This window comes from Caenorhabditis elegans, chromosome III, assembly GCF_000002985.6.
Source record: "Caenorhabditis elegans chromosome III".
Classification (NCBI taxonomy): Eukaryota; Metazoa; Nematoda; class Chromadorea; order Rhabditida; family Rhabditidae; genus Caenorhabditis; species Caenorhabditis elegans.
In genome coordinates, this window is record NC_003281.10 from 7,813,150 (window position 1) to 7,833,482 (window position 20,333).

The 20,333-nt window shown below is 36.0% G+C and overlaps 3 protein-coding genes and 3 non-coding genes across 11 annotated transcripts; 3 read left to right on the forward strand and 3 right to left on the reverse strand.

Annotated features, from left to right (window-relative positions):
- Nucleotides 1–1,224: 1,224 nt before the first annotated feature.
- On the forward strand, nucleotides 1,225–3,992 carry egl-5 (Homeobox protein egl-5). 3 transcript variants are annotated; one of them, NM_001025996.3, is made up of 4 exons: nucleotides 1,225–1,423; nucleotides 1,906–1,990; nucleotides 2,044–2,181; nucleotides 2,848–3,992. In NM_001025996.3, the coding sequence occupies exons 1-4, from the start codon at nucleotides 1,322–1,324 to the stop codon at nucleotides 3,189–3,191; spliced, it is 669 nt and encodes a 222-aa protein (NP_001021167.1). In that variant the 5' UTR covers nucleotides 1,225–1,321; the 3' UTR covers nucleotides 3,192–3,992. The 3 variants fall into 3 exon arrangements, with proteins under 3 accessions (NP_001021167.1, NP_498697.3, NP_001021166.1); NM_066296.5 differs by having other exon boundaries at nucleotides 1,231–1,423; nucleotides 1,906–1,993; nucleotides 2,044–2,169; nucleotides 2,848–3,991; NM_001025995.3 differs by having other exon boundaries at nucleotides 1,231–1,423; nucleotides 1,906–1,993; nucleotides 2,848–3,986.
- C08C3.10 lies at nucleotides 1,553–1,642 on the reverse strand. Its single transcript, NR_052474.1, has one exon. It is a non-coding gene; the product is annotated as an Unclassified non-coding RNA C08C3.10 (non-coding RNA).
- Nucleotides 3,993–6,961: 2,969 nt separating the features above from the next.
- C27D11.2 lies at nucleotides 6,962–7,017 on the forward strand. Its single transcript, NR_052475.1, has one exon. It is a non-coding gene; the product is annotated as an Unclassified non-coding RNA C27D11.2 (non-coding RNA).
- Nucleotides 6,962–7,017, reverse strand: C27D11.3. Its single transcript, NR_052476.1, has one exon. It is a non-coding gene; the product is annotated as an Unclassified non-coding RNA C27D11.3 (non-coding RNA).
- A 4,210-nt stretch (nucleotides 7,018–11,227) lies between these two features.
- On the reverse strand, nucleotides 11,228–15,477 carry egl-45 (Eukaryotic translation initiation factor 3 subunit A). The gene is made up of 7 exons (NM_066297.7): nucleotides 15,329–15,477; nucleotides 15,145–15,276; nucleotides 14,640–15,049; nucleotides 14,471–14,584; nucleotides 12,899–14,374; nucleotides 11,884–12,599; nucleotides 11,228–11,818 (listed from the first exon to the last, which is right to left on the reverse strand). Exons 1-7 carry the CDS (start codon nucleotides 15,437–15,439, stop codon nucleotides 11,547–11,549), a joined length of 3,231 nt encoding a protein of 1,076 aa, NP_498698.1. The 5' UTR covers nucleotides 15,440–15,477; the 3' UTR covers nucleotides 11,228–11,546.
- A 784-nt stretch (nucleotides 15,478–16,261) lies between these two features.
- kcmf-1 lies at nucleotides 16,262–19,345 on the forward strand (the record flags this gene model as incomplete). Of its 4 annotated transcripts, NM_001027857.6 has the most annotated exons (10): nucleotides 16,262–16,308; nucleotides 16,353–16,544; nucleotides 16,795–16,946; nucleotides 17,005–17,102; nucleotides 17,173–17,309; nucleotides 17,379–17,644; nucleotides 18,079–18,289; nucleotides 18,464–18,688; nucleotides 18,734–18,950; nucleotides 19,042–19,345. In NM_001027857.6, 10 exons carry the CDS (start codon nucleotides 16,278–16,280, stop codon nucleotides 19,169–19,171), a joined length of 1,659 nt encoding a protein of 552 aa, NP_001023028.2. The 4 variants fall into 4 exon arrangements, 3 of the variants coding, with proteins under 3 accessions (NP_001023028.2, NP_001299933.1, NP_001299934.1); NR_132453.1 differs by having other exon boundaries at nucleotides 16,278–16,308; nucleotides 17,379–18,289; nucleotides 19,042–19,171; NM_001313004.3 differs by lacking the exon at nucleotides 16,262–16,308 and having other exon boundaries at nucleotides 16,514–16,544; nucleotides 19,042–19,171.
- Nucleotides 19,346–20,333: the final 988 nt, after the last annotated feature.

The following is a 20,333-nucleotide window of genomic DNA, read 5'->3' on the forward strand; positions in this document are numbered from 1 at the left end:
AAGTTTATGAAGGAACCATGTATCTTGCCTATAGTAAGACTAAATACATACATTCTAAAACCGTTTAAAAGCTCAAGTTAAAAATGAACGTTTTGAAAATGGCATTACTCCACTGCGGCATCATTATCTTCCTCTCTTTTAAAGAGAAAAACTCGACTGGGAAGTTTTATAAGTAAAAATAATTTGTTTCTCAATTGGCAATACTTTGCTAAAAGAGAAACTGAAATACAGAGACATGGTATCTATAGAAAATATCTGAATTCAAATTTTGATAATGAATTGTTAAAAAGGAAACTTTCAACTCTGATATGCGATTTCGGTACAAAATTCAAAGGCGAATTATTATGGCTGATCTCCTGAAGTAGTTAAATTTGTGTTTAAGAATTTTCCAGTAATATTGTCTTCAAGTCTATTTCAAAACTTGACGTTAAAGCTCACAAAGTTCAACACAAATTGTCAACAAAGAAATTCTTCAATCTTTCAACCAACTCTCAATCAACTCAAAACTTGAATTAATTTCTATTTCGGGACTCTTGAACTAAAATCGTAAAGCTCATTCAACAACTGTAATGGTAAAAAGTGTGAAAATGGGCATTAAATGTGTTCTAATGACTAGTACAAGCTCTCAGAAATTTAGAATCCATTTGAGAAGAAGCTAATTTGGACAGAAAAAAGATTTGACAGAAAATAAAAAGAAAGAAGAAAAGATGAGCCATTGAAGCCACTCTTCTCTTCCTTTTTGGAAAAATTTAGAATTCTCTTTTTTCTTCTTTTTGCTTTGAAATTTTTAGAATTTAGAGAGCCTCGCAATTTAGATGTCTGTATAAAGAATCTTGGGGGGTTTACCCTAGAAAGAATAAAATTTGGAAATTCTGAAAATTCTGAAAATAATATTATATTACAAGAACTTTTGCTATTTCGACAAATTTACAAATCGATCTAGCCACACAAATAAACCAAAAATCCATATAAAAACTCAGAATGTCACCTCCAAATCATAAATGACCTTCCAGTTCTCTCTGTCTTCATTTCCTTTCCGGTTAGCCAGTCACTTTGACGCCATACATATCTGCGTCTCTCTATTTTCCTTATCTATAATTTTTACACTCTCTGCTGCTCCACCCTTGGAGCTCTACTTTCCACTTTCCAATTTCTATTCCATAACCCCATTATTTTTATAATTTGTGAGCTTTTCTCTCTTCGACTCTCTCCAACAAAGTCTCCAGTTGTAGGCCTCTGCTTCCTGACCAATCTACAGAATAGGCTCCGCCTTCTTTCAAATTTTGGAAAGCAGTGAGAGTGAGGGATTACGGTACACACAATGAACACTTCGACGAGTGCATTCGATTTTGGCTCGTCGACAGCTTCATCAGCTGCCACGTCGACAACATCTTCACAACCAGATGCCAATGATCATTTATCGGTGAGATTATTAAATTTAAAAAGTTTTTGAGCATGCAAATTTTTATCCAGTATTTTATTTTAAAACATTCTGGATATTCAAGTTTTATAAAAAGTTTGGCTTAACAAAAAAAATGATCCTTTTTCTAGTCTATGGAGTAGAATTCAAAACTTTCAATTTAACTTCTAACCAACTTCATTTGAGTTTCAGTCAACTGTTGCTATACATTTCTTAAATATTAAGGATGCATTTTTCTTACGTTAGGTTTTCAGCTAGATACCTCAAGTTTATAATATTCAATCATGCAGATATATTTAATACCTTTGAAGTGAGTCCAACTTCAAAAGTGCACAAAATCTAGCTACAACATGCACCTGGTTTCTTTCTTCTTTGGAATATTATGAAACTTTTAGTCGGCAAAATTTCAAACAACAAAAATACCTTAAATGGGGAGGGAGATCACGTTAAATAATATTGTTTTTTTAATAACTCTTAATTTGCAGAGACTTGCCGCCATGACGCAAGGAGTTGGAAAAGAAGATCCAGAAACATCATCAACTCCATCCACAGAAGCCAGTCTTTACCCAGGTAGTTAGTGGCTCCTCCCCTTTTCCACCGAATTCTAACCACACCATTTTCAGTCTCGGCTGCGTACATGCAGAGCTACGGCTGGCCACAGAACTACAACTACTTTGGTCAACCATTGGGCCCTGCCACGTTTCCCGGATGGCCTCAGTGCTATCCGAATACGGCGTGGCCCAACTACGGTGAGTTGTTCGGTCAGTTACTTTTCATTATTTTGTGTGCTTAAAACTATTGAAATTAAATATTTTGAACTGAAATTCAAGCAGAGATCTAGTATAGAATATAATTAAATTAGTCTCCTAGAAATTCATTTAAATTTTCTAAATAATTTTTTTGTTAAAAGTCAGCTTATAGGATTCTTTTTTTTTAACGTTTTCAATAAATTAACGCCACCTTCACGCCTCCTCTCTTGCCCTCGTCTGACCCTATATGCTATCTTACGTTAGATGAGTCGAGTGTGAGTTGCGCCCCGTAGACCGTTTGATACTCAGATATTCATACATGATATTTTTATTTTTATAAAGGGGTTTCACATTATAAACCGACACAACTTATTTTCCCTGCAATTTCTGTTAATTATTAGAATTCTTGAGAACTTGGCATTTTCCGGGGGAATTTATGGTCACTTTTCGCTCTAAACCCCATCCGAAAACTCAAAAGATATATAATAACAATACATATGAAGATAGAGAAATATAAGTAACTTCACTAAAATCTTCAAGTGCTCAAGAAAGTGAATGAAGAGGTGGGGATAAGCACTCACAGCAAGCTTCTGCAAGGAATGCCTAGTCAAATTTTAAAAAAATCTCATAAATAAAAATCAATAAATTCTATTAAACCAATTATATTTTATATTTCAGCATCATCAAAGAAAGGCCGTCAAACGTATCAACGCTATCAAACATCAGTTCTTGAAGCGAAATTCCAACAGTCATCATACGTGTCAAAGAAACAACGTGAAGAGCTCCGCCTGCAGACTCAATTGACAGATCGTCAAATCAAAATCTGGTTCCAAAATCGTCGAATGAAGGCGAAAAAAGAGAAGCAAAGAGTAGATGATCACACGGAACATACTCCACTTCTACCGGCAAATCCACCAAAAGGAATGGGAATGGATATGGATGATGAGAAAAAATGGCAAATGGCTCATTGGCCACCAGCAGCTGCACACAATCCATATCAATACCCGTTGTGTCCACCGTAATCTGTGAAAATTGAGAGTGTTAAGAAATTTAATAATTATTTTGGAAGATATGATTGATGTAAATATAGTTGAAAATAGTTTCACTATTTAGGATTTAGGATTATATTTTACAAAAAAAGAAAAATTCAGATTTAATTCAGTTATCATTATAAGCCAACTTCGAAACTATTTTTCTATTCGGATTGTGAATATTAGGGTAATTAAATAATTGGAAATTCTTGGAATTTCAGTAACTGAACTTATTTTTCAAATCAATTTTTCATGTCTTCCAAACATAATATTATTTAACACAAAAATCAATTGTTTTCATATTTCTCAAGTTTCTCAATGATCCCTCCTCTAATATCTAAACTCCCAAACGATGCTCCGATATATCGGTGGATCAAATAAGGTTTTTTCTTCAAAAAATGCGGTGTTTCTTCCCTATGTTTCTTTTATTCAATTGTTCACAACACCTAGGGTCAACTTTTAAAATACCTTCTTACCCACTACGGGTCGTCTGATTTCCCTTAAAATCTGAAAACTTCCTTCGGATTTTTGTTCATTTTATTTTTCCCAAGTTATCTTTTATCAATTCTTCTTTTCCCAAATGTCCCCATATTAAATTGTTTGTCCTGTGAGACTCCACGGTTCTTTTTTTTTTCAAATTTATTGATTTAGAAATTTCATTTTTCCTTCTCTCTCTCTGTGGTCTTCTAGTCTCCTCTTCCAATCTTCTCCCATCATTTCCCATTTTTAATTTGTTTTTTGTTGGAATTTACCAAACATTTCTCCGTTCAAAATACAATGAATGACATTTTCTTTTCTCTTTCTGTGTTTTGGTTTTAAGCACACTAATTTTAAAACTATAGCTAAACGTATATATTTTTTTTGAAGGAAAACCATTGTAGATATTTAAAAAGAGCTCATTGAGTTTGGATATTTAAACTTTTTGGCTCCTTTTCTAAAATTATAATGAACCTTTAGACCTCATTTTTGAATAATCTCACTTGCCATGAATTAAATCAAAAAATAATTAACAGAAACATTTTTGAATATCGATTTCTATATTTTTAACTATATATAAGTTAACCCCAACTATTCGAGAATTTGACCTAACAAGTTGAAGTTTTTTCAGTGAAAAGATTATGCAATGTAGGAAACATTGCGCGTTTTTGGAAAGTCAGTACTATATTCTTTTCTACAGAATCCATAGATTTCAGAATTAAATTTCAGGTTCCCATTTCTCCAACAACACTCCACTTTGGCCTACTGTAGTTATTTGTTACACCTACCGTAGTCCAGCCTCCAAGCCCATAACCTAGAACCTAAATCACTTTTTTCTGCGACGAGTCGGCAAAATGAAGATCCTTTTTTTTGCTTTGCAAATCTTTGATCTTGCCGATCTTTAGGGAAGTAGTGTGAAAAAAGTGGGTTATGGTATGTAGAATCAGGGGGAACACGAACTGTACATAGGCAAATAATTTGGTTAGGGTACTACAGTTAACAAACAAAATATATTTGTTTGGTGACTAAGATGATAGAGATGATACAGTAACAGATAAGGATGTATAAAAACACATTCTTGAGTTTTAAAAATGAATGGAACTATTGATTGAAACTTTTATAATACTATAGTTAAATGAAATAGTGCAGTGGCCGGCTTAATTATCTAAATACTTTTCAATTTGGTTTTTCTCAAAAACATCACGAATAAGCCTAAATTTTCCAAAAAAAACTGTGAATTTAAAACCCTTGAAAATGTTGGGTAACTGCTAGAAGTGACTTAATTTTGGAGCAATATTGTAATCATTTAGATGTTGTGTCATTTAATTTCATTATTATTGGTTCTGATTGTGAGTTCTTTTAGTTCTTTTTGTAATACCTAGAAATTATTCTTCCCGAATAGAAAGTATCAAAAACCACGCCAAGAGCTATTACAGGCAAAGCGGAAAGTGCCTAAAACAGTCCATATAGGGACCGCATACGGCTCAAAATAAAGGTATACCAAACTGTTTTCAGACACTTAAGATTGTTCAAACACTCAAAATAACAATTTCAAACAATTATTGTTACTTTTAATTAGAGTTTTAGTTGGATAATAAGTCTAAACATGCAATTCAACTTGTTAAATATACCATTTTCATGGAAATTTATAGAAAATGTATTGGAGATAGTTTTCGGAAAACAACTTTTACGAAATTACAAGAGAATCGGTTTACTGTAGGTGAGTAATGCCTACAGTAAACCGGTGGATTATTAAAAGAACATGGAAAAGACATCAGGAGAGAAAACATGGAAAAACGGAAAGTAATGAATATTTTGGTGTCCCTTGCCTGCCTACGGAAATGGAAATGCATATAGGATTTGTTGGAATGGGAATTGGAAATAGTAGGAAAAAGCTGAGAGAGTACAGAGAGAGCAGTATTTCTCGCAAAATTTGTGGAAAGTACATAATTTGGATGAAGTTTGAAATATTTAAGTTAAAGGTAAAATGTTTTGATATATTGCAAAAAATTGTTCTTAATTATTCGAAACATCGATTTGATCATTGTAGATCATTTGAAATTAACCAAGAAATAGGTAGGACAACAGCCATAGATTTTTACTTTTCGAGTTTTCATTCTGAAAACTTTCAAAATTTGAATACCGTACTCGTAATCTAAATCCGGAGCTCTATCTCTACTATCTCCAAGTAGATCTCAAAATTTTTCAAAAAATCCCCGCGACGAATCGTGATGTCTCCCTTGTGTCTGTTCCATCTGACGACCTTCTCGACGTGACGTTTCTTCTATTGGCTTCATCTGAATACATTGTTCACTGAATAAACTGCATTCCCCACTTCTTCCACCCAATTCCTGACAGTTTTATGTGATCAGCAGAAGGAGAAGGGGAATAGGCATCACATTTATGGCCATCTCAACATTATGCGCAGAAAATCGGAAGAAGACGGTTGAGGAGCCGTCTCGGGTTTATCTCAATCTGATTTTTGGAATTCGGAATTTTAAATTTCATTCTAGGGATCCATTAATGAAAATATAACTTTTTTAAGCTGAGCAAAAGGATTCCTAAAGTTTGTGTAATATTTAGGAGAAATTTTGGGAGTCGACCTGAAAACCATTCTTTCTGCGAGTTGCTCGGAACTCAAAAAGTTCATATTGTTGGAAAATTTGGCGGTGTATGAAAACTTTGACTGAACATTTGTATTATTAAGTTAAAAATAAAATTTGGCTGTACCATATTAGATTCCCACCCATCTCCTACTGTGATTCTATTCTATTCTATTCTGCATCCTCTAGATGAATCACCAAAAATTAAAAATTGTTTTCCAGTGGTTAAAAAACACAAAAAAAACGTTCAAACTTATGAAAAACTCGAATAAAAGCAAAAAAAAAATCTAGGCTACCATAACAGTTACAAAGAACAAGGGAGCGCCAGAGCCTGGCTGTTTTAGTTTTGTGCAACCATCCTTTTAATTATGCAAAGACCCTTCGGTAAAACTTGAATTTCTAGTCCCCAGTAGAAAAAAAGTTTTTTTGATATTGTTGACCTACTTTTATATATTTTCCCGCCAGAAAACCCTGTCAAAACCTCAATTTTCCCAGTCTCTTCACGACACCACATAAAAATGTCTCAAACCCAGTTTCCCCACTGCTATCTCCAACCTACCGTAACCTCTGCTTCCCTTTGAAATTCTCATTCCGAAAACCTAAGTGGGCGGAGTCTTTCGTGTTCACAAAATGCAGTTAGATAGTGTGGAACTTTTGGAGAGCTCAGAGAGGCAGAGAGACACACGGTGTAAGTCGCATCCCATTAGGCACGCACATTACGAGCATTTCGAAATGTAGAAGGAATAGGAAACTGGTGTTGGAAATAGTGTGTGGAGGTGTGGAGAGTCGGTTAGACACTGTTTTGTAGTCATTTCTTTTCTTGTTGAAAGTGTGTTGAAGACAAGGAAAAGGGGTAGAAGGAACACTTGGAAACATCACTGAGTATATTCGAACGGGGACTTTTGTATTATAATGCTAACAATAATGCTAACAATAATGCTAACAATAATATGCTAACAATAATGCTAACATAAATTGTGAGTTTTTTTTTCACTCCACCAGCAACGCCGAATACTCATTTCAAACTAACACATTCAATTTTAGAAGAGTAGGTTTTAAAAAATCAGTTTGAAAAATCTTCGATGCAACGATGAGAAAAATAAGATCTTGTAATTGAAAAAAAAACGTATTGCCCAAAAAGTTACATGCAATTTTCTTTAATTCTCGATGTTTGTCTATAAAATCATTCATTTTCCAAATTTCCGCTTCAACTTCTGAGAAAATTTCATTCCTGTGAGTCCTCTATCAGATTCCAAAATAATTTTTCAAAAATGTTGGCTCATCTCCAAAATCGTCGGATGAAAAATCTGTCCAAATATTTTCACGTCAATATATAAAACGAATTATGGTTCAATTAAAAAGCAAAAAAATTATGTAAAACCCTCAAAAAAATGTTCTAAATACTTGTTTCCCGTTCTGAAAATTTTGTATAAAAAAGGCCAAAAGTTAAACCATGTATGGGAACCGAACCCACAAACTTCTGCTCAAGAGGCGAACGCGTTCACCAGTCGACCACCGAACCGATGTTTTCGCCCTTCCATCATTGTGGTGAGACTTCTGTTGGCGCCAGAGACAAAAATCCACTGTTAACCATAGGAAATGCACTGATTTCAGTGTAGAATTTCAGACGTAAAAATTTCAGATTTCCAGCCCGAACGGGCAAAAATTTCAGTCATATTCTTATAGTAGAGAATGTCAGCTTTCCGATACAATATTTTTTTTTGAATATCGCTCCATTTATTCTGGTCATTCCCTAGTTAGAAAATTTGCGAAAAGTCACTGATTTCCCATCAAAAGTAACGTAAAGGACGTGCGCCCATCAACTATTTACTTAAGCAATAACTAAATCTAGATGCGACACGTACAGGATGGCTCAACAGGTAAGATAATGGTTCATAGACTCAACGAAAAGCGACGGACAAGTTCAACTCCCCTCAATGGCAACAAAAGTTCTTCGAGTTATCACAAAACAGTTCTAGAATAGTCGATGAATGCATTTTTAATATTTAGAGACAAATTCGCAATATTTTGAGACAAAATCGCAATATTCTGAGACGAAATCTCAATCTTTGCAGATGAAATCTTAATCTTCGGAGACGAGTTCGCAGTCTTTTGAGACAAATTAGTAATCTTTTGAGATAAAACCGAAGTCTACCTAGAAATTTTCACACTTTCGCAATATTTTGAGATCAAATTGTAATATTTTGAGACAAAATCGAAATCTATTCGAAATTTTTAGTAATATTATATGGACGCACTATTTCTCGTATTTACTACAAAAATATTGCTATTTAATATTTTCATATTAGATTTGAGTTGCCTGAGTATCAGATTCCAAAAGAATTTCTCAAAAATGTTGGCTCATCTCCAAAATCGTCCTTCGCTCTGAAAAACGAAAGTGGACCTTTGCCATCCAAAAAATGGGGGAAAAAATGAAATTGAGCTTGTTGGGTCGAAAAAAAAATGTTTTCAGAATGCTGAGAACACGTTAAACACAAATATCAAGTTCATTTTGAGATCCGGATCCTCTGAATATGTCGAAAATTTAAGCAGAAATTCGTTTTATATATTCAAGTGAAAATGTTTGGACAGGTTTTTCATCCTCTGAATTTTGAGATTCTAAAAAGCTGCAGGAAACTTTCACGTTGAAATTGAAAAATAAATCGATGCTTTTTAAAATCTACTCAGCAAGTTTCGGGCGACTTGCTGAGTTCTTAAAATAAAAAAAAACAAACAAAAAAGCCACGTTCTAAAGTCGCTTGAGCTGACAATGTTAGGCTTTCTTTAGTTCAAGGCATGTTCCAATTTTTATTACCATTATAAGTATCTTGATAGCAAATATTTGACACTAAATTTTTTTTAAATATTATGGGTACATTTCTGGACTTAGATATTCCATCCCAGCCGCGCTAGTGGGGTTTTTGTCTCGAATTCAATTTTAATGGGTATATGCCTTGCAGAAAAAGGGTGGCACAAAAATTTTGGAATTTTGGAAGAATTGAACTTTTGGGAGAATTGAAAAAAAAAAATTATACCATATCGATTCTCCCAAAATTCCAAAATTTTTGTGCCACCCTTTTTTTGCAAGGTATACCATTATGCAAGGTACCCATTAAAATTGAATTCGAGACAAAAACCCCTCTAGCGCGGCTGGGATGGAATATCTAAGTCCAGAAATGTAGCCATAATATTTTTAAAAAATTAGCAATTTTATACCATATCAATTCAATCAGAATTCTAGTGAAATGTTTAGTCTTCATTAGTTCAATTCTCAAATAGAAACTGCACAAATCTCTGACCCCATTTACAAATCAACCTAACTAAAGAGAGTACCCCGTCCCTTCCAAACACAACACCTAGTAATTGAAGCCCATGGCGGCGGGCGCCACAAAGTCGACGCCTAATGGCGTTGAAAAACAAGGTCGAACAGCACATTTCGTGTTAGAGTGAAAGAGAGAAAAAATCACAACGAATAACTACCTGAATCCGAAGTTTTATTCAGTTGGGGGAGAAAGTGAGGGATTTATGGATTACATGTAACGGCTGATTTGTACTAGAACATACGAAAAGTTAACCAAGAGAATTCTGACTTCAAGATAATATTAGCGTCATACGATAGTAGAAAATTTCTGGTGAACCCTAAAAACTCAAAGAACAAAGTTGTTTTACAGTAGGTTGAAAATTATTTAAAAATTAAAAATTGAAGGTCTCAATGTAACCAACAATTATTTGCCATAGACTAAACTGAAAGCCAAAAAGGAAAATTGTTTCTGTTGTGATGGAAACGTCATTTCGTTTGAGACCAACACGACCTGACAAGCCTATAATCAAGAAATTTCTTTTTTCCGGAAAAATGAAAATATGAGTTATATTTTACGTAGTAGGGGATTTCTTTGAAAATGGAGTATAGTCAATTGGAAAATTATTTTAAAAGCTGAAATTTTAAAGGAACAACGAAAAACTCGAGAGAGATCTAAAAACCTTGCTAAACTCCGTGTTCGAATTATTTCTACAATAAGAACTGGAAGACCAATTAGCGAATCGCTCCGCCCACTTTTGAACCAATCAGATTGAGTGGGCAAAGCTCGAAGTCACTGATTGGTCTTGCAGTTATCAGTTTGGAGGTAATTAAAACAGATAAAAATATATTCGGTTTTTTTGTGAATTTTTGTGAATTGTTCACTTTTTGTGGTATAGCTATATTTAAATTTCATGGAATTAGGGTACTTTGAAGAAAAATCCCCTTTGAACTGTACACCATTTTTTAAAATTCGTAAATCTCACAGATTGCTAAGAATGGTACTGTAATTTCAAACTTAAGTTGCTGTGGAATTTTCATTTATTTTTCATATTTCTTTTTAACTTAACATTAATAACACATACATTTTAACGAAGCGTGAAAAGAAACTATCAAAAATCAATGAATATTCCACAGCAGCGAAACTTTCAATCTACAGTAATCTTTAAAGGCGCACACATGTTTGTATTTAACAAAAATTGTCGTGTCGAGACCGGGGACTGTATTTTTGGGAAAAAATCACAAAATTTTGCGTGCGGGTAATAAAAACTTATAATATATCAAAATTGTGTTATATATATATGTTCAAACCATTGGTACGGTTTTACTTAGAAAGAAGGTAAAAGCAGGAAGCACATCCAGGAGAGGTGAATCATGAATACAACTGGTGCCTTCAGAAGTGTATGGGGCCACTGCTTGCTTGCCCCATACCATCTATCCTATTTTATTGTATTACCCCCCGTCTCCTCTCTGTCCACTCATGACGTCTCCGTCTCTACAATCAGCGTGCTCTCAGTGTCTCATTACGTCGTCTAAAGCACCCTCATACAGGTGCCCCAATGTGGCTCGTTTCGATGCGCCTCGGGCACTTTCTAAGTTGCTCTCGGACAAACGACGACACGCCCACTCGTTTAAGTCGTTCAAGTCGTCAGCTACATATGTCTTTATTCATATCATTACTCATAAATACTCAAACAATTGGGGTTTACGGAAAGATGGATGTGAAGAGAATATAGGAATTCTCAATGAGGGTCAACAGGGGATTCGGGGAAATTTAAATAACAACACCAAGAAAGTTAACGAAACAATTGATTATAGATGCGTGTGATTTTATAATTAGAGAGAAAGTGGGGGAAGGATAACCAAAACAGGAAAAAAGACAGAAAAATCAACCAGGATACTAATTTTAAGGACATTCGAGTAATTTCTGAAAATTGGATATGGAATCAGCACAAATTGAGCATGTGTTTATTTTCTCCAACTTCCACTATCGGCATTTCCCGTGTTTCCAGTGTTGTTAGACCGTGGTGGTGGTCCGTCACGACGAGGCAACGAGTTGCGGCCAGTTGGTGGTGGGCCTCGGAGTCCTTGAGCCCGGTCTGGTGGGCTTGTCACATTGGAATTTCCAGATCTAGCAGGAGCGGATTGTTCCTCGGAACCACCTGCTCCACCACCTCCTTGTCTGTTTCGAAGATGGGGTGGCACGAACCTCTTGGGTCCTTCCGATTTCGGTTCAGAAACTGAAAAATGATTATTTTTTTAGGTTTGTAGCGACAAATGTTTGAACAATAAAAACTAATCTTACCTGATGGGGCATCGGTCTTTGGTGGAGAAACGACTGGCTTCACTCCTCGTTCCCACTTATCCCCAGTATCAGCCTTCGATGCTGGACGGGGTGGATCATTGCGGCGAACATCGTCGTTGCGACGGACATCATCGTTGCGCCGGAACTCGTCGCTGCGGCGATCGTCAGGTTTACGAGTTGGTTGAGCAGAACTTCTCCAAGAGTTGTCAGTATCAGCTTTAGAAGATGGCACCTCACGGAATGGCTCTCTAGGTTCACGATCACGATCTCCACGGAATTCTCGAGGTTCACGTGTTGGTCCATCACGCATTGGTCTCGTTTCTCTTGGAGGCAAACTCTCACGTGGTGGGTTACGTCTCCAATCATTGTCTTGCATAGCAACCGAATTCTCCATTTCTCTACGACCACGACCATCATTGTGTTGACGACGTTGTCCTTCGATAACTTGGAGACGGGCACGCTCCTCTTCTTCGCGTTTCTTACGTTCTTCGGCAATCTTCGCCTGAATAGCATCTTCCTTTCGCTTCTTCTTACGATCCTCAGCACGTTCGGCAAGACGATTATTACGAACTGCCTCGAGCTTCGCTTGCCAATCAGACAACTTCTTCTCAAGAGTTTCCTGGTTGTCGATTTTCACCGACTCGACCCAATCAAAAGTAGCGTCTCGCACTTGATCCCACATTCCCCATAGTTTGACGTGTGAGTCATGAGCAGCACTGGAATATTATTTTTTATTACAATGAGAGATCAAAAAAAAGAAAGAAATCACTAATGTTAAAAATAGAAAAATTCTAATTTTCCAAATGAAACAACAAAATTATTAATATATGATCTAAATCGTGTTTATCGCAAAACTTTTGTGCATTTCATAATGCTAAGAACGACGAAAATCCTTCTCAAACTCAAACTTGCAGGAAAAGCAAAACTTAAGAGAAAATTTAAATAGACGCTTTCGGTTTTCTAAAATTTTAGTAGAATTTCAAAAAATTAACATTAATTGAAAAAAAAAACTTACATTTCCTTGGCTATTCTAGCCTCTTCGTATAAATCGTGAAGTTTTGGAGCTTCAGAGAGTCGCATATTCATCACTGCACGACGCTCGTTCAACTCTTCCAAGTGAAGAGCGCGAACATGATGGTCAAAGTTCTTCTCTTGTTGTTGCAACCGACGTTGAGTTTCGGCACGCTCCTTATCCAATCGTTCTCTCTGCTCACGCAGCACTTGCTCGGGATCCATGTCTCTGAATTGCTCGAGACCCTTTTCTTTGATAATTTCTTGGTAGATGGCGTTCTGCTGCATTTTGTAGAGCTGATCTTGCTTAATCTTCTTCTGAATCTCATCCTGTTCTGCTTGCTTTCTTTTCCGTTCGCTCTCCTTGTTCTGCTCATCCAATCTCTTCATCTCCTCAGCACGAGCTGCTTCCTCACGTTTAGCTTGTTCAGTTGCAGCCGCAGCAGTCTTTTCAGCCTTAACACGCTCCCAGTTCTCTTTGTAGTTCTCCAACATCTTCTTGCGACGGTGGATACGCTCGATTTCAGTTGGTCGGTTCTTTTCATAACTAGTGACCTGTCCTTCAATCTTTTTGAGAATCTCTTTGCGTCGTTTTTCGGCATCGAGTCCTTCAACGAGACCACGAAGACGTGTATACATTGCTTCAAGATGATTACGAACACCTTCCACTCCCAATTGAGTATCATCTCCAGTGAATCCTTCGTTGTTATCGCATTCATCGACTCCTCCGGCCAATGTCGCATCGGATGATCCAAAGCGAACACAATCAGCACGATGATCCAATTGAGCTTTCACAATTCTATGTTTGCTTGCTTCAACGACGAGACGCTCCAATGCCAAGTCAGAGTAAAATGGAATAATCTTTCGAATTCGTTCCCAGCTGATAGCTTCGTAGATGACAGATACTTGCTTCAAAGCCTTCACAGCAGCAACTGCTTGAAGAGACTCAACATATTGCAGATGGTCAGGGCGAGTGACAGTATCAAGAACAGATTGAACATCCTTAGCTACTTTTAATGGTGAGAAATTACTCTCAAGAAGCTTGTACAGATCCTTGGCGGTTTGTCCAGCAGCTTCTGGTACTCCAATCCGTGCGGCTTCCTTGAGAATTCCGTTTTTAGTTGGAGCAATTGGAAGACGAAGCAAATTTGAGAGAAGTCTCATGTTGGCTACATGTTGATCCTCAATATCAAGGTTGCGAGACAAATCAGATGGCGAATCTGATCCTTCTGGGATGGAAAGAGTAGCGAGAAGCACTCTAGTAGCCTGTTCTTGTGCTTCATCCTGTGTGAAAGACTTCTTCATATCTTTGTAAATGATGAACTTTTGAAGAAGGGCGGCGGCGTGGAACAAACTGTTTCCTGCTTTCCAGAACACCAATGCAAGTTTGTCATAATAATTGACATAGCTTGCAGGTTTTACCGTTCTCTTGTCTTTGTCTTTTGAAAGCTGCATCATTCCGTGAACGTCTTCTGCGCTTCTGAAAAAATAACATATAAAATTTGATTAAACAATCAATTCACTGGAAAAATAATCCCTCGCACATGAACTTTAAAAAAAAACAAGAAAAACATACTTGTAAGCTTCTTGCCAGAGCTCCATCTGAATCGCAGTATCCAATTGAATCAATCTGGTGTCTTGCATAAGACCTAGAGATTCTGGAGAAGTGAGTTTCACACGGAAAGAGTTTCTGAAAGAACAGAAAATATTTTAATTAGCGTTTACTGAATAGTGTCATCACTTACACATTTGGAGCATATTGGTGTTTTTGTATCTGATTCAGATGCATACGGAGGAGATCGCACAGCTTTCGGAACTCTGTTCTACGTTGATATCTGAGACAGAAAGTGAAAGAGTGGCGAGATATGGTGTGGTAGAGTTGTTCAACTTGGGCGTTGTTTCTCAACAATTCCAGACAATTTCTGTAAGAATCCCAGAGAAAACGGAGCCATGGTGCAAGAACAGTACGATCCATTCGATCTTGAGCAGCTGCTCCAGAAACAACAGCAAGAAGAAGGCGTTCAGGAACATCTCCTTGATCAAGATCTCCAATTTCTTCGACTTTTTCGATCGATTGTTTTTGAGCATCTTCAGTACGCTGCTCTGCGAGTTTCAAAAAATGCACCACAACTGTTTCGAGAGATTTCACATTGATCTGAAAATTAATTAATTAGCATGAATAATTTGCATTACTGTCAGTCAGAATAATAATTTTCTACTCGCAAAAGCAATCGTTAAAAAAAAGATAACCTGTTGAGTTAGAGCCTTGTATTGAAACAAAGCATCTTTTGCCAAGTGTTGTTTCTTCAGATCTACACACAATTCCATGTGCTTAATCATGATTTGTTCGTGAACAGTTGTCCATTGCTTGTGTCGTCTGGCCTACAACAATTGAAAATTCAAAGTTTCAAATTAGGAGCATTCTAAAGCCTACCTTGATAGTATCATGAAGCGTGTCAAGGGCATCGGACTCTTTTCCAACTTGAATGAGTTCTTCGGCGCGTTTCAATGCCGCTTCGGGCTTTTGAAAATAATTCGGAGCCATAGTTGTGCTCGGATTACCGCTGAATTGAGACACGAAGCCTGAAAATTGCGAAATGAAAAGAAGTTTACATTAAGAATCAATATTTTTTTTATAGAGCGTAATTCCAAATTCGAAATGTATTTTTAAAAAAAGATCACAAAAACGGTTCCGAATTTCAATTGGATCGATGTTAATTTGTACATTCACATTTTAATTGATCACTTTTTAACAGTTCGCCAGCAATTTAGCTATTACACTAAATTAAAAACTTCTTTAATATGTATTTACTGTAGAAGCTATGAAAATAGTTCAACTTTGCACATAGTACTTCAATAATCTAGACTTTTTGACTCGTTTTCAATAGAATAACATGTTTTCTTACGAGAAATCGATAAATTTCATCATTTTTGAGAAAAATTTGCACTATCATGAATAGAAAATTGTTTTCTATCATAATTTCACAACAGAAACATCAAAAAATTGCGGAAAACACTAAAAATTCGCAAAAGATGGCTGAGAATCCGACCGATCGGTTGGAAAATGAACGAAAAAAGGCTTTCGCGGCGAGACCTGCACGCGGAGAAAACTCTACGCGCCTTTAAAGCGCGAGTGTTATTTTCATCAGATATCCACAATGTTTACCCTTTCTTGCTAATTTTTTAAAGTTTTTCTTCAAATCAATGTTTAAAATCAATTGAGTTTTCCCAGTTCCACCTAAAATTAAAATTATAATATTTTATTCCACAATCACACTGAGAAAATCCACTTAATATAATCGATTTTTCCTGGCTGGTTTATTTTTTGCTGTTTTACAATACATTTAAACAATTGAATCGTTTTCAGCTTTCATAGTCGATTGATGGTGACTCCTCTTACTGGCACACACGAGGGTAATTGAATCTGAAAAGAATTACTAATATCTCCCTTCATTCAGGTGTATCGTGTGATGGGTGTGCTTTCACCGCGTTTGCTGGAAACCGTTACAAATGCCTACGATGCAGTGATTACGATCTCTGCTTCAGTTGTTTTACCACAAAGAACTACGGAGACCAGCAAACAATAGCTGATATCCCAATACACGACGAGTCCCATCCAATGCAGTTAATTTTGAGCTCTGTGGACTTTGGTAGGATTATAAATATTTACACATAACATTTGGTTTTATAAAAAATTCAAAGCTTTAATTTAATTTTATCGAAAAAAATTAACATTTTGAGTTTTTTTTGTAATAAATAAAATGACAAGTTTCATAGTTTTAACATAATTAAAACATCTATTATAAAAACATGGTGAGAGTGAGGATTTCAGAAAAATTAAAAATATATAATTTTCGTCCCCTAAAAAATTATGTTATCAAATATTAGTATTCTTTACAGACCTCGTATACCAAGGCGACCCTACGCGACATTATGACGAACGGAAAATTGTTTCCTTCACTTGTCCGTATTGTAATATAACAGGATTGACCGAACGGCAATTTGGGACACATGTACTTTCACAACATCCGGAGGCTCCGGGCTACAGTGTGGTAAGAGAAAATGCTAAACATAATATCCTTTAAATAACATTAATTTGTTAACGTCCAGATATGCCCGCTTTGTATTGGAAACACAGAGATGGAGCACATTCAATCGAAAGAAACTGAAAATTTGAGCGTACATTGGACAGAGATTCATCTTCATACGTAAGGCATACAAAAAACTCACATTTCCCAATATTTCTAAATATTTTTGAAAAATCACAAATTGTTACAGAATGGAAAACCTATTTCGTTCAACTGAACCAATAACTACTCGCCCAGTTCAGCGACGTCCAATGTTAGCAAGAAGAGGAAATCGAGCAGGAGTGTCACGAACAGCAGCACAAGGAAGGCCTTTACAGGACGAAATAGGTGCTGAAATGGCTGCTTTACTACGAAACATGGGTCCTGATTCTGTCGAAGATATCAGGCGATTTACAGAGATGATGACCGTACCGTTATTGCCTGGAATTCGAAGTTCGCAACGATTAATGACAAGTACTGGTGACCGACCGACTGTTGTTGTAGAAAGTGCCGTGACACATCAAGATCCGAATGTTCAGCAAGTCATAAGGCCATTGGCAACTATTCCGATTTATCCTCCGACTTCTGACGAATCAGGAGACGAGACTCCTCAGCCAGCAGCAGATTCTGCAGATGAATCAGAAGATGATAATGATATTCAAGAGTTGGATGACATGCAACCTGTGAGTTTTTCTCGAGAAAAATATAGTTTTTTCGTTTACTTGAATTTGTTAAAAATACCGTCAGTCGGGAAATTGCTAGAAACCAATTCGAGCGCTGAAATGAATAAATATAATATAACGTTCATTTAAATTTTCGAGCGAAAAAGCGATAATTAATCAGTTTTTGTAACTCTTAATTTTGAAACTCGACCATCAAGCAAGTTTTTAAAAAAATACTAGGATACCTGGAATGTTTAGATTTTGTTAGTGTATTTAGACACAATCCCCATTGGAACTACATCAATCTGAACAACATCGAAAAAATAAACTTGTAATGTTTATTTTAATCGTTTTCGAAAATATCCCGTTTGACGTCTTAAAATTGAAACTAGGTTAATCGAAGGATTAATCTTTACGAAGATTAAACAAATGCATATTTGACATTTCCAATTAAGATCGTCGAGGATGAAGCTTTAAAAAAGGACGAATTCTGGAAAACACTGAAAACAAGAATAAGCGAGGAAGATGTTGACTTGATACTGGAAACTATGAAATCAACTGCAAAAGTGAAAGAAGATATAGATGATAAGATGCCTGTTTGGACACAGCGTCCCTTAAAACGATTAGCAAATGCTGCTCAAGTGACGACTACGTCTGATTCCGAAGGTGTGTAAATTTATTTAACTACCGTAATCAGTTGTTTTTTTAATATCTGTAAAATGAAACTAGATGTGTTATTAAAGAAGGAATATAGTTGAAATGTTACAAAATGTTGTAAAAATAGAAAGTTCAATGAAATTAATGGAATTAAAGATAATTTTAATTAAATTTGTGCTTTAGGTGATCCGGGTTGGTTGCCACTTTCATTCGAAACAACTCCAATTCGATCAACTGGATGTGGAGGTTATTGGTCTGACAAACGATTTCTTCGACCCAGAAAAATGCAACGTGAGCAATCTGTAGCTAGTTCGAATGCTGAAATTATGGAAAAAGCTGAAATCGCGTTGGCTCTGATACGAGCTTCTTGCCTTCATGAGCCCGTTTTTACTGATCCAACAAAGCCTGGTAACTTATTTTCTGATTTTATGATTCCTATTTTAAAATTTTCAGATATCGCATTAAAGGAGGCTCTCCAGCATCTACGGCTAGGAGAAAAACCGGCAAAAATGATGGAATATCAAGCAGCGGAGGAACTTGTCAATATGCCGGAACGAGACCCAATTACCACTGGAGAAATGGAAGTTGAAATTCCCGATTTTACAGCGAGAGGATATGGACAAATTGTAGACGGAAATATTCCACTTGGTGTCGTTCCAGAGGCTGATGAGTAAGTTTTTAGTTTTTATTTACAATTTTTTGCGAAACATTTTAGTAATTTTTTCTACGTTCTCTTAGATAATGAATAATTTCAATTTCAGGGCCATAACAAATTCTGAAGATGAAGAAATTGTCGGAGGAGAAACATCTGGAGACGACGAGGACGAACAAGAAGACGATGAGAATGACAGTCAGGATAGTTCAGTTCCAGAGGAAATTAACATTGATTGATATCAATTCATAGCCATGTCACTTTTAATTGTATTTAAACTTTTAAAAAATCGAATTCTAGTCACGTATTTTTCTCTTTCCTCAATACATGTTGCACAATTTCTACGCCCATTTTTCTTGATTTTCAACCTTTTTTCTTTTCAACATCGTTCGTGTATTTTTTGCATAAATTTTTTTACATATGTCAAACTTATGTCCCCAACACACAAAAACTCTCATATGAAACCCTTGGAATCCTTTCTTTTCAATAAGTCATCAAGTGATCAATTAATAGAATCCTATAGAAAAAAAAAACGAACATAATGAGGTTATTTTCATGTTTAATCCCATTTTTGTTACGTCTGAAGACATTCAACGAGTTTGACGTATTGAAATTGAAAAGGACACTGGATTAGTCGAACGGATTAATATTGGAAAAATATTAATTCGACATTTTCATTTTGGGTCAATAAAGAGATCTGGAAAAAACACCGAACTGGAGAACTCTTAAAAAAAAGAAAATAACTTTGAAACACAAAAACTGTTTGTACGGACTCGACGGTCTCGACACGATAAATTTTATTTGAAATCGAAATTCGTTGCAACGGAATTTTCATTAATTTTGCATAGTTGTTTTTTCTATAATTTTTTGTATTTTAATAATGTATACTTATTATAATAAATCGTTTTTCACCCAAAACTCAATAAAAATCAGGAAAAATGAAGGGTTAGAAACTACAGTAATTCAGTAATCAATCTTTAAAGGCACACATCCTTTTGAATTTAAGATAAAATTGCCGTGTCGAGACCGGGTGCCGTATTTTTGACACAAAAATCCCAGCATTTTGTGTCAGGATAATAAAATTTTTACAGACTGTCAGACCTGTTCCAAGTCTGTGCACGGTGTATGCTGTTGTATATAGGATCCCGAAGAATGGGAGCTTACCACTGATGATTCTCCTGACGTCGATTGCTTTGAGTGTCGATCCACGACGATGGTTCGCATCGAAAAGGCCACCATTGCTCATCTCGAAAATCAAAAAAATATATTGAGGTAAGAGTTGAGGTTAGACTGTTTATATTTTCTATGAAGCAAGCATTTAAATTTACAGAAAAGCGCAAGCAGAATAAAAACGCCATGGTGCTGACATGTATGCCTGGCAGCAGAACTTCACAGGCAACC

Bases quoted from the DNA above. Each gene is read 5' to 3' on its own strand.
- egl-45 (NM_066297.7), bottom strand. From the start codon at position 15,439: ATGGCTCCGAATTATTTTCAAAAGCCCGAAGCGGCATTGAAACGCGCC. The intron at 15,050-15,144 runs GTTATCTTTTTT...ATTAATTTTCAG, and splicing joins ACAAGGCTCTAACTCAACAG to ATCAATGTGAAATCTCTCGA. The intron at 11,819-11,883 runs GTAAGATTAGTT...ATCATTTTTCAG, and splicing joins AAAGACCGATGCCCCATCAG to TTTCTGAACCGAAATCGGAA.
- egl-5 (NM_001025995.3), top strand. From the start codon at position 1,322: ATGAACACTTCGACGAGTGCATTCGATTTTGGCTCGTCGACAGCTTCA. The intron at 1,994-2,043 runs GTTAGTGGCTCC...CACCATTTTCAG, and splicing joins AGCCAGTCTTTACCCAGGTA to TCTCGGCTGCGTACATGCAG. The intron at 2,182-2,847 runs GTCAGTTACTTT...TTTATATTTCAG, and splicing joins CAACTACGGTGAGTTGTTCG to CATCATCAAAGAAAGGCCGT.